General features: G+C 35.5%; 3 protein-coding genes across 4 annotated transcripts; 1 reads left to right on the top strand and 2 right to left on the bottom strand.

The window, feature by feature from the left end:
• Positions 1-2,010: 2,010 nt before the first annotated feature.
• Positions 2,011-4,081, bottom strand: LOC18008703 (UDP-glycosyltransferase 88A1). Its single transcript, XM_006391274.2, has 2 exons — positions 2,955-4,081; positions 2,011-2,452 (listed from the first exon to the last, which is right to left on the bottom strand). Exons 1-2 carry the CDS (start codon positions 4,072-4,074, stop codon positions 2,178-2,180), a joined length of 1,395 nt encoding a protein of 464 aa, XP_006391336.1. The 5' UTR covers positions 4,075-4,081; the 3' UTR covers positions 2,011-2,177.
• Positions 4,082-5,873: 1,792 nt separating this feature from the next.
• LOC18009237 (exosome complex component CSL4) lies at positions 5,874-8,377 on the top strand. 2 transcript variants are annotated; one of them, XM_024153044.1, is made up of 8 exons: positions 5,874-5,997; positions 6,450-6,664; positions 6,769-6,843; positions 6,933-7,021; positions 7,102-7,186; positions 7,365-7,446; positions 7,632-7,711; positions 8,204-8,377. In XM_024153044.1, the coding sequence occupies exons 2-8, from the start codon at positions 6,515-6,517 to the stop codon at positions 8,204-8,206; spliced, it is 564 nt and encodes a 187-aa protein (XP_024008812.1). In that variant the 5' UTR covers positions 5,874-5,997; positions 6,450-6,514; the 3' UTR covers positions 8,207-8,377. The 2 variants fall into 2 exon arrangements, with proteins under 2 accessions (XP_024008812.1, XP_006391337.1); XM_006391275.2 differs by lacking the exon at positions 8,204-8,377 and having other exon boundaries at positions 7,632-7,968.
• A 215-nt stretch (positions 8,378-8,592) lies between these two features.
• On the bottom strand, positions 8,593-10,836 carry LOC18008532 (60S ribosomal export protein NMD3). Its single transcript, XM_006391276.2, has 2 exons — positions 10,713-10,836; positions 8,593-10,359 (listed from the first exon to the last, which is right to left on the bottom strand). Exon 2 carries the CDS (start codon positions 10,357-10,359, stop codon positions 8,809-8,811), a length of 1,551 nt encoding a protein of 516 aa, XP_006391338.1. The 5' UTR covers positions 10,713-10,836; the 3' UTR covers positions 8,593-8,808.
• Positions 10,837-12,263: the final 1,427 nt, after the last annotated feature.

Raw genomic sequence — 12,263 nt, forward strand, 5'->3', positions numbered from 1 at the left:
GACCACATTTTCTTATAACTTTAACCAAATATGTAAGATACATGATTTTGTTTGTTATATATAGTAGAAGAACATTATGTAGTTATATATGAATGTTTGAGACACAACTACAATAAAAGTATTATGATGTTTAAAAGTTCGTTTTGTTTTAAGAAACTATAATAGTATTAACATCAAATAAACGATAAATAAAAATACATATTTAAACATATAAAACAATAATATATTTTATGATTCGCTTTAGGCCTTCATAAGGCTAGGCACGGCACTGAACTCATATCCGATGCTCAGATCCTTGTCCAAGCTCTGTTAACCGGTGATCAGATCAAGGAGCTCTACGGTCTCCTCTCCGACATCAATTGCTTGATGTCTCTGTTTACCTCTATATTGTTTTTTTTCGTTCGTCGTTTAAACAATATGTCGGCCGATGCTTTAGCTAAATCGGCCCTCCGTGAGTTACTACCTACCTGCTTTAATGTGTAACCGTATTTAGTTTAAATGAAAGTGTTGTTCAAAAAAAAATATATATTTAGATAAATCTTTTTAGTTTGAATATTTTGCTCTTCATGAAAAAAAAATAAAAAAAAAACACATATAATTTTTACTTATTATTTTTACCGTTTAAAGTTTTATTATGATATATCCAAACATAATACAAACAGAATAAACTGAATACTTAGAGGGGGTTATTGGTTCTTGCATTTTAATGGATTTGGAAATTCTTCTCAGATTTGGAATTCCATAATGAATCCAAGGATTTAGAAATCCTTCTCGAATTATACAAGTGAATTTGAGTTGATTTCAAAATCAAATAAGTTGATTACTGTAAATCAATCAAATGGATTTACAATAATTTTAGTCTTATAATAATATAAAAAAATCAAAAACAAAAACAAAAACAGACTTTTTCATCCTTTTTCTTTCACTTGTCATCTATTAATTTCTTAAACTATAGTATCTGTCCACATCTTTGTTGCAATCGTCGCTCTCAGTTGATTGACATATTCTCTTGTGATTGCACGTCGAATTGGACGTTCAATTTGCAGTTGAAGTTCTCGTTGTAGTCTTTTCCTCAAACATATCATTCGACAGAAAATTAAGAACACCAATAAAATTATATCGGCATCTAATTCTCTTTCTTCAAGAAGTATTGGATTCATATTTGATAAAATATAACGTTGACAAAACAGAAAACACATCCCATTAAAAAGTAAAAACCAGCAAAAACATAGTTAAATTTGACAAACACATCTGAAGATAATTCTATAATCACTATGTGTTAATAAAAATGAACTTCCTTGAAGAGTAGTAAAGCCAAGTGTAAAGAGCAAGAGACAAGAAATACCTACAAGTGCATGAATTCTTTATTATTTTTTTTTGGTGGTGTGTAGGTGTCTTTCTCTTCGTCTTCAGAGCAATTCAATTAACCAAAATTATTGTTTATGTAAATTGTACATTTTTTTATTATGGTACGAAAGTAAAGTTGTTTTTGGAAAACGCAGAAGATTGTCATGGGATATGCAAGTTCAGACATTGGCTCGATTCTTGAGTTTCACAGCTTAGAGACTTAGATTAGGCATTCATTGGTCAATAATGGCACAACACCATATCTTTCACCGAATCTGTAATAGTCTTTAACCAAATGTTGTCAACATTGTATGGCTACAAAACATTCTTTAAATCACTTGTCAGTTATCCCTTTTTTTATTGTTTTTGTACACCTTCTTCTTTACTTTTTTTTCTCAATAATACAAATCCAACCAAATACGAGGTTCTACTAAATATTTTCTCCTTTGTATTTTACTCTAAAACACTTGTAAATCCATTCAAATCCAAATTAAAATCAAATCCTTATGCAAATCCTTACCATTGAATAACACTTGATTTTAAAATCTATTTTAAAATCAGAGAACCAGTAACACAAGATTTGATTAAATCATAGAACCAATAACACTGAAGTTAGTTTGAATTTGCAAATTCATTAAAATGCAAGAACCAATAACACCCTCTTAGTTTGAAATTTACAGAAGACAAAGCCGGTGCAAAAATATTATATCCCCAGAGACAGACCATTATTACTTATCCAATAAATATATGATTTTGATTGGGGAATAAAAGTTTGGGTTCCATATCTCAAATATGATGATTATTTTGTTTCATACTAATATTTGTAATAATCATTTTAGGCTCCACGACTGGAGTAGAGCATTTAACGCGGCATGAGACGAACCGGTTTCGGTCAAGGCTGATTCGGCTGCGTTCTTCATCGCTTTGGTTTTTTCTCTAACCGGACCATCCTGCATTATCTCCCGAACTCGTTTCTCCACCTCCGTAGAGCTCACAAAACCCGTCTCCAATTCATTCATCGGAATTGCAATTTTGATCTCATCAACAATCACTACTCTGTTAAACCTCTGCTCAGCGTACAAAGGCCAAGCCACCATCGGTACGCCTATTTTTTTGTAAACCAATTGAATTAATTATAACCGCTCACTCTACACATATATCATTGAAATGTGTATATAAATATTCAAACCGAACCAAATTCCAAAACTGAATCCAAACATAGTTATAAAATTATCCGAATGGAAATATGGAATAAAAATGTCTATACCGAATTATCCAATTTTAAACCAAACTTAACCTAAATTGTATGAAACCAAATGAAATTAACCAAATTAACCGACTAACTGAAATTCAAAAAAAAAATAATACTTTTAATTAAATATATAAATATCATTGAAGATTAATTTAGCTAATTATATTTTTGTTATAATAGTTTCTCCAAAACAGAACATAACTCGAACCGGCACCAAACCAAATTATTAAAAACCGAACCACTGCTATAAAAGTTAATCTCAAATATGACTTATTTTCTACAATCAAAAAAATCCAAAAACCAAACCCAAATCGAACCGAATCAAATAACCGAATGGCCTAAATTTTTAACTCACCTGCACAAACCGATTCGAGAATAGAATTCCAGCCACAATGAGTGACGAATCCACCGATAGATTTGTGATTCAGAACCGGAACTTGCGGAGCCCATGATTTAACGACCATTCCTCTATTTCCGGTTCGGTTTAAGAATCCTTCCGGTAAAAGAGTTTTCAAGTCCGGTTCAGCCATGCTATCTATCTCCGGTGGATTACGAACCACCCACAAGAATCTCTCCTCACTTCTCTCTAAACCAATAGCAATCTCATTCACCTGTTCCTTTGAAAACAAACCCAAGCTCCCAAAACAGAGGAACGCAACACTCTGTTCCGGCAGCGAATCAAGCCAATCCAAACAAGAACTTGCATTGTCTCCATGGTTATCACCGGTTCTTCCTCGAACAATGAGCGGTCCGATCGGATAAATATTGCGAAAACAGAGCTCCTCTGTTATTGCCTTGATAGCTCTGTTCTCTAAAGCATCAAAAGTATTGACGATGATCCCTGAAGACTTAGAGAGCTGTTTGCAGAACATTATAAAAGCATCGTAGACCTCGTCGTCGCGCTCGAGCACGGCCTTAGGCATATCGGAGCCTTTCATCGGAGGAACGCCGGGAATATGGAGTGTTTCAATATCTATGAGGTTTTTTCCTTCGGTTGTCTCGTGGAGGATCGGGAGATAGAAGGAACCGGTTAGATATGCGGCTCCGGAGGCTAAAAAGTAGTAAACCGGGAAGGTGAAATCGGCGGTCACGTCTAAAACGGCGGTGCAGAAAAAGTCGATGATCATTGCGTGGAGATTGAAGTTTTGAGAGAGCGAGAAAAGGGTTTTGTGGACGTTTGGGTTGCTGAAACAGAGGATTTCTAAGAGGAGTGACTCGTGGTGGTGGCGTGAGGTGGAGGTGGAGGAGTAGGGTGTGACGGCGGGGAGGTGGTGGAAGGTGATTGAAGGGAAGGAGGAGGAGACGGTGGAGATGTAAGTGGCGGTTGATTCCGGCTGATAAGGCGGTGGAGCTAAGAGGATGTGGATGGAGAGAGATGGGTTTTGGGAGAGTATGAGTTTGCCTAACTCAACCATGGACACTAAGTGACCTATTGGTGGTGCTGGATACAGAACTATAGCTTCTTGTTTTCCCATGGCCTTGTTTTTTGTGAGTTTTGTTGCAAGAATGAAAAACAAGAACGTGATTAAGTAGAAGGATGAACATGATGAAATGGTTTATTCTCATACAGCTCTCTGATTGAGATTTTTCATCAACTCTTTTGGAAGAAAAGTAATAAAAGATGGACGAAGTTCCAAAAAAAAAGTCATAAAAATGGACCAATTAGAAGAATCAGTACATTGGATCAGTACAATGGATTCCAACTCTTTCGAAATATAATTTGCGATTTTGCCATAATGATGCCGTTATTGGCGGTTCAGAATGGTGATAGCTAATGACCAAAATGCAATTTCTTTGTTGTATGACAATATACATACACTCGTTGAAAATTGATGATTACAGTCTTAATTTCTATGGAAAGAATCAGTATATTAGATTTCTAACCGTATAACATATTTACACCTTACTCGGGAATTGTACCAATATTGTACAACAAAGAAAACATGTGTTTATGTTGCAACGTATTATTTGGTGTTTCATCTAACATGACGATCAAGAAAAGAAACTAACAATATTGATATTTTGTTAGTAAGTAACACCTCTCAGAATAAAGTATCTTCAAAATTTACCTTTTTGGTTTTTTGTTATCTCATAACTTTTGTAATCTGTACTCGATAAGACTTTGTTCGGCCGGATTTCGTTTTTTCTTTATTGTACCAACCTTCGTTCAAGAGTGTTTCTTTGAAGATTTTCTTGCAAGTAGTCTACTTTCAGGGATTGTGTTTGCGTGTTTGTATTTTTCGTGTGTATTACTTGATTGTTTACATTTTTTAAAGGTTTTTTTCCCTTTTTTTGTTGATCATAATTTGTTAGCGAATAAAATTTATCTACGGAAAATATCGTTAAATTAATATTTTCTTTTGTATTTTTTTATTATATAACTGTTTATGTAATAATTTGTATTCCAAAAGTTATGTATAACTTTGTCATCATAATTTGAAATTAATAAAATTGTTTGCTGTAAAAAAAAATCTCTTTATTCATGTAATCATGTAACTCATCATTTAATTGATTCAAGCAAATCCTTTATAAAAAAAAATAGCTTTGTAATTGGTTGTATTTTAATTATTTTAAGCACTTTTTAATTTTTATATAACTTTCGATAAGATAGATTAGGCCTGGGCATTCGGATATTCAGTTCGGTTTCGGTTCGGAACCAATCGGTTCCGGATATTTCGGGTAGAGGAAGTTAGGATCCATCAGATATTTTTATAAATTTCGGTTCGGGTTCGGTACCTTTATTTCGGTTCGGTTCCGGTTCGGATAATCGGATCCGGATCTTTTGCCTCAAATTTTTAATTCGACTCACACTTTTTTAATAAAAAAAATTCAAAAATATATATATCAAAACTTAAAAATATACCCAAAAGTCCCAAAAATAAAGAAAATATGTCTGTAAAACCAGAAATATATACCAAATATCAAAAATATCAAAAAAAAAACTAATATTTAGAAGGATATATAATTATACTTTGGATAATTCGGGTACCCAATCGGTTCTCGGTTCGGTACTAGTTCGGTTCCGGTTCTTCGGGTATAAGAGTTTAAGATCCATCGGATATTTTTAAAAATTTCGGTTCGAATTCGGTACCTCTATTTCGGATCCGATTCGGATATTCGGATCCGGGTTTTTTGCCCAGGCCTAAGATAGATGTTTAAAACAAAAAATCAATCTAGTCATGGATTGGGCCAATGGGTCTACTCTAACCCACCAAAATAAAATACCTACGGCCCAATTTGGGTATCAAAATTAGCAATGATCGTCATAAGATCCAGACCGTCCAAAATAGGGATCTCAAAAACCCCACTAAACCTCAATAGATTTTGTGTTTGCCTCTTGAAGTAACGAAATTCTTAAAACCATAAACTTTTTCACCTTTCTTCGTCGTTATTAACTGGTACGCTTCTGCGAATTCCACGGATTGGGTCTACTTTTTGGAAGCTAATACATGTTTTTTCTTAATCTAATTGCTCAGTCGAGTGATATGGAGAAAGATTTTGGGTTTAATTGTTTGTGTGATGAGTTTATCTTTGGATACAATTTGGGTGAAGCTGCTTAATTTTGTGATTAAGAACTTCCTTTAGAGCCATTAAATTTCTGAATAAATGTCTCTAATTTAGACTTTTTTTATGTGGTAAAAGAATTAAACTTTGTTCTAAAATCAGAAAATTTCAGAGGATCGAGTTGGTTATTATTCAATATTTTGGTATATAACTTAGATTTTGATGCTAATGAAACTTATGCTTAAACTCAGTATTTGTTTATTCTATGGAAGCTTTAAACTTTTCTTGTTAACAGTTTAGGAATTTGTTGGAAATTCGATTTATGTGTACATTAACATTTTTTCAGTGTCTCAATCGAAATCGAAGAAACCAATTCAAGAACCTTAACGTTGTGCAAAAGATTCATCGAAAATGTCAGATATAGTAACACCAGGAGATGTACTCGGGAATGCGACTGAGTTCAAAGCCGGGAAAGGAGCTTATGTCAACGACAATACCATCTACGCTTCCCTTACAGGATCACGCCGGATTGTTTCTCCTCTTCCGGATTCACCTGACCAGGTCTCTGCATTTTTTCAAGTGATTTCACTGATTGGTTGTGTAGAAATCGTCGATGTAAATGGTCATTTATTGATCCTTGTGTGTTTGTGATTATATATATGCAGAGAGCTATTGTGGAAGTTACAGGTCACAAGGCACATGGACTTATCCCGGAGACTGGTTCTGTTGTCACAGGAAGGGTAAAGTCTGCATTTTTTATATCATTTGGATTTGATGTCAATTACTTTCAAAAAGTTTGATCCTTTATTCTCTGTTATCTTCTTGATAGGTTACTAAAGTTACAGCTCGGATGGCTTCTGTTGATATCTTGTGTGTTGGTCCAAAGGCTGTTCATGAAAAATTCGCTGGCATAATCAAGTGATTTCTCCTGCTCCTTATTTTCGAAGTTTTAGTGTTTGTAATGTGTAAATCTAACTTGTGTTTGCTTCTTTACATAGGCAACACGATGTTAGAGCAACGGAGGTCGACAAAGTTGATATGCTTCTGTCTTTCCGTCCTGGTGACATTGTTAGAGCTATGGTTGTATCCTTAATTGCGTATAGATGAAATTTGGAACGATATTTATAAGATTTGTTACATTATGACGTCCATTTTCTCTTTTTTTTTTCACTTGTACATCGTATATAGTTTAATTTGGATGTAGATTAGTTGTAGTCTAATGATAGCATCTGAAGTTGCCTTAACTTGTACACTCTTAAAGCTGTCTCTTGGTGATGCAAGGGCTTACTACCTGTCTACTGCTAAGAATGAGCTTGGTGTGGTCTCAGCAGAAAGTGCAGCAGGTAAATTTATAGTATAGAGTCTGTAACCTATCTGTAACATTCAGCTTCCAACTTGTACTTCCCGTTTTGGAATTACAGGAATCGAATATGTTGTAAATGCATGTACTTCTTTTGGTAGTCTTTCGAGATAATGTCTATATCCTTTCTGAGTAATGAAAAGTTACTGTTGTTTGGTGATTGTGCAGGTGAAACAATGGTTCCGATTAGTTGGACAGAGATGCAGTGCCCATTGTCGGGCCAAACCGAGCAGAGAAAAGTTGCCAAGGTCGGTTAGTTGAATTCAAAGGCGATATTTGGCTTCTCTTATAGAATGATGTGTGGTCTCTGCAACCTGTGAGGTTATTACAATGTTGAGCTCTTGTGACTTTCTTTTAGCGTACACTTATGTGGAAACGGTAGGTTTAGCCTGGAACAACTTGAATTACACTGATTGTTGCAATTACTTGAAGATGCAATATACAGTTCCTTTATAACATTGTCACTGTCGATGAAAGGGTTGAGAGATAATGGAGTTTATGTGAAGCCGTTGATTTTTATATTGCATTGATAAATGGTGACAACGATTGGCATAATCAGGGACGTTGAATTTTAAATGTTTGTTTCCCAAGAAACAAAATGTTAGTTTTAGTTTCATGGATCAATTGATTGTCGTTTTGGGACTAATCATGAGTAAATTTAAAAGCATTATCTATCATAAATTGAGACTACATCAAAAGCATAAAGGTAACATGAACATTTTTGTTTACAAGAAGAACAGTGATAGAAGGGTTCATTATCATTCTCTCCTCCGCAAAAGACGACATTTTCCATCAGAATACTCCGGTGCTTCACCTTTAAGGAGTGGTAGAGTGATTTCTCTCTGGCGGGAGGTTTCTCTGACGGATGTGATTCTGTGCCAGTCTCTCAGCTTATCTTTACCATTTGAAGCATTAGGGCGTGTAAATTCTGATTTAAAAAGCTTGGATTCCAAGTAACGTAGTGTTTACATATCTTGTTGTCAACTCAAGTTTTTCTCAATCTCAGTTCTTTAAGTTTGGCAAACGTGTACGAAGGTTCGTATTCGACTTTGTTTCACCGGAAAGCATCATAATGTGTTTGTGCTTGACAAAGAAGTTCAAAATCACCAGAATATGTGTAATATGAAGCAATCACCAAACGTATTACTACACATTCAAAATCAAAATTTCAAACAGAGTATAATATCCAGAAAATTTTCAGACATTATAGTACCTATAACAGAAACTGTTCGAGCTTACAACAAAAACAAAAACTTGGACAAAACTAAAGGGCAAGTGAGACAAAACAGCAGAACCATGCCAAAACCTTTTGTGATCAAACCTCGAGTGTCGAATTGAACGCAAATCACTCAGCCATGTCCTCTTCATCGTCGTCTTCTTCTTCCTCAGCACTGAGGTCAAGCTCAGCAAGCAACTCTTCGATAGGCACAGAAGGTGCGCCTTCTCCATCAGTCATCGAAGCAGTCTCGGACTCTTGATAATCCTTGTTCCTGTACAAGGAAATGTTGAACCTTAACTCAGGGTTCTCTTCAAGATCCCTCAAAAACTCTTCATACTCCTTCTCATTCTTCTCTGGATCAACCCTGCCTCTTGAATCATCCACTTCCATCGGAAGCTTCTTAACCTTCCACGAACGTGTTTTCTTCTGCTTCCTCTCTCTATGCTCGTCGTAGCATTTCTTGATCAGAATCGCTTCAGGAAGACCATTCTTCACACTCAGACGGTATTTCTCCATTTCATTGTCGTTCACATTTGCTCCGTAAATGTCATAGCCTAGAGCTTGATCACCTGGCTTAAGAATGTGTCCTAGATGAGTTTGGACATAAAACATCTTACCAATGTCTGATTCACGTGCGATTTGGACATAAGATAGAGCATACTTTTGTCCGCCGACAGTAGCTTCACCAACAGGTGGTTCCACATCAAACACAAAGTACTTCACGAGCTGTCTACTTGTTAACGCGGATCGAAACCCTGATCTCCAGTACTGCCTCGCGTCCAAGAACGCACACCTTAAGGTTCTAGGATCAAGCAGAGTGATGTTATCAGATACTTTCGTGCACACCACAAGCGGACCAAGGTTTCCTAAACCGCTAGCAACTTTCTGAGGCAAGCAAACAAGATCCTCACGGCAAATGGGACAGATTTTAACAGAGTAAGTGTACTTGTAGTTGTACAAGCTGCTCTTGACATCATGAGACACAAGCTGCTGGTCCTGACGATACTCAATCGGGACAACTTTCCGTAGAAACTCCACAAAGCTATTAGCATGACTCTTATTCCCAAAGAAGAAATCAATCCCTTGATCAACCTGCTGAATCCTGATGGCTCGTGAAGCTGCATCATGCCTAAGAATCAACTGTTCAAGGTAAAAGAAAGTCCTCCTGTGAGATACATGCTGCCTAAGCTGCACAGACGCAACCCACTGATCAGGGTTAGCCTGAAACCTCGAGCAAGACTCACAAAGATTGTCTCTCACAGTGTACTCAACAGGGTAAGACTGCTCAAGCACAGCTCCGTTAAGAACCTCGGCTTGAACAGTCAGCTTCACTTTGATCCTCTTGGAGTGAGGCTCGGTCCAGACGAACTCAGCGTTCTTCAGCTTCACTTTGTTGAGATTCTTGAGCCTCTTGATGCAGAAAGTCAAGAGCTCTTTCGATTCCCATTGAGCTTTGATCCATGTTTTTGGTGGCTGCAAGTAGCAACCGCACTCAGGGCAGTAGAAGATTTGGATGCTTTTCTGCAAACCTTCGGTGATGTCGACTTCTGAACGGAGACAGTTTACACACATGTTTGCTGCGTTTGGTGGCATGGGAACACCACACTTGCAACACAGAACGCTTCCTATGGTTTGTTGAACCTTGAACATCCCTGATTGTTGATCCATTACTGACATCTGTAACATTCATACACAGATACTGAAATCAAATTAAAATGAAGAAGAAGCAATTACAAGATCGATAACACAAACACACCGAGAAAAACCTAGCAATAGCCACAGAAAGCAACAACAAGATCGATGACAAAACACCATTTCCAGAAATCGAGAGCTCACGAAATTAGGGATTCTGTATCGCAGTGACCGATTCGACGGAAAAAATATAGATTCCGACTAGTGCCGATTAGATTTTGATTTGTCTAGGTTAAAATATTCTGCAAGAGAACGGGAACGCCTATGGAAGATTGATACGAGCCTTAAAGGATCGAGAAATGTAAAGGACGATGAAAATCGAAGAAGCTTTCCCTTACCTGAGCGAGTTTGAGAAAGGGAGAAGGCGGCGCGATGCAGAGGGAAGGAGAAGAGCCAAAAAGAGCGGCGAAGATTTTTTTTTCTTTCTTAAAACTTTGGTATGAGGCTTTCTTTTTTTTAGGGTTGGGCTGAAAGAAAACGAAGTGTAAATTATGTATTTTTGTTAAAATAAAAAAAGATTTCAGCAACACACATTTGATTTGAATATTGCTTCTAAGACATCGACCGACATCAAGAGGGCTCAATCTAGAATGGTTTGTATTACACGAAACAAATAATATGTTATTGTTATGAATTATTAATTAGATGCCCTAAAGCCTATAACTATTATTGTATTTGTCCAACATCGGAAATTTGTAGTGGTGACTAGATCTTTGTAATATTATATATACCTCTCATTCTTCCTGGAATAAGATACACCAATTTCCTCTTTCTCTCGATAACTGATTTACAACACGTTATCAGCGTGATCGTCTCTTGATCTGTTCTCACACCGAAAAGGTGAGAGATAGTTTAAAATTTTACTCCGGGATAATAAGTTATTATTTCCCCAAAGAAGGAAGACTATACCTCCTTCTCTATGTTTAGGGTTTATGATTTTTGTCATACAAATTGTCTTATCCTAAATTTACACGATTTTATAATCTGCTCTATTTATGATCCGTTTTTGCACGGCAAAATTATAAGAACATTTGTATATGCCCTATCTTTGCACGGCGGCGAGATTATAAGAGCATAATATATGCCCTATCTAAAAACGAATTTTGCACAAAAAAATTATATTATGCTTTATTACAAAATTTGCACATTCATATCATATGAAATTGTTTGATGACTTGATTAATTAATTGTTCGATCTTTATACCTCATTGTTCAAAGAGTTTTATTAAAATTCATTAAACTGTGATTTTGATTTTTAAAAGCAAATATGATTTTTAAGTTAATTAAGGTTTTGATTTAAACTTGATTTATCTAACCTAATTACTTTACAAAACCGTGGAGAATTGTTTTGATTCCCACATGATTTTAATTGTATAGTTTAATTCACCGAAAAAATCAATTCACATGCTTAGATATTACTCAATCTCATACATGAATTGAAATGTATTAATTGAAAGTGAAGATACAATCGTTGGTTTGGTATTGATATTACTTGGTTAGTTTGGAAATTACGTCTTAGATTGAGAATTTTATTTTCTTTATTTGGTTTGGTTTGGTACACCATGGTTATTTTATAACCTTGTGCACATGTTATTATTATAAGTTAACGTGTATGTGTGGCATGATTAATAATTGGTTTTGATTCAAGCAATCCGTGAATATGTGCATAGATAATTACAATAAGAATAGAATATGTATATGCCAAGAATGATGTTAAACTTGAGTTAAAAATATTATATCAAATAAATTCTGAATTTTCTGTGGTATCTCTTATTTATGTTAAAAGAAAATACTATTTTGTTATTTTGATTGAATGATCATTATCTTTTGTTCACATAATTTGATATATTCTTATGATTAAATTATATTTGTGTGTTATTGCCTCTTGA

This window comes from Eutrema salsugineum, unplaced genomic scaffold, assembly GCF_000478725.1.
Source record: "Eutrema salsugineum unplaced genomic scaffold, Eutsalg1_0 scaffold_9, whole genome shotgun sequence".
Lineage (NCBI taxonomy): Eukaryota > Viridiplantae > Streptophyta > Magnoliopsida > Brassicales > Brassicaceae > Eutrema > Eutrema salsugineum.

What these genes read in the sequence shown, in the direction of transcription:
- LOC18008703 (XM_006391274.2), bottom strand. Translation starts at nt 4,074, where the DNA reads ATGGGAAAACAAGAAGCTATAGTTCTGTATCCAGCACCACCAATAGGT. An exon ending in TCTCGAATCGGTTTGTGCAG is followed by an intron (nt 2,453 to 2,954) that starts GTGAGTTAAAAA and finishes ACAAAAAAATAG; the next exon opens with GCGTACCGATGGTGGCTTGG.
- LOC18009237 (XM_006391275.2), top strand. Translation starts at nt 6,515, where the DNA reads ATGTCAGATATAGTAACACCAGGAGATGTACTCGGGAATGCGACTGAG. An exon ending in TTCCGGATTCACCTGACCAG is followed by an intron (nt 6,665 to 6,768) that starts GTCTCTGCATTT and finishes ATATATATGCAG; the next exon opens with AGAGCTATTGTGGAAGTTAC. An exon ending in GTTCTGTTGTCACAGGAAGG is followed by an intron (nt 6,844 to 6,932) that starts GTAAAGTCTGCA and finishes TCTTCTTGATAG; the next exon opens with GTTACTAAAGTTACAGCTCG.
- LOC18008532 (XM_006391276.2), bottom strand. Translation starts at nt 10,359, where the DNA reads ATGTCAGTAATGGATCAACAATCAGGGATGTTCAAGGTTCAACAAACC.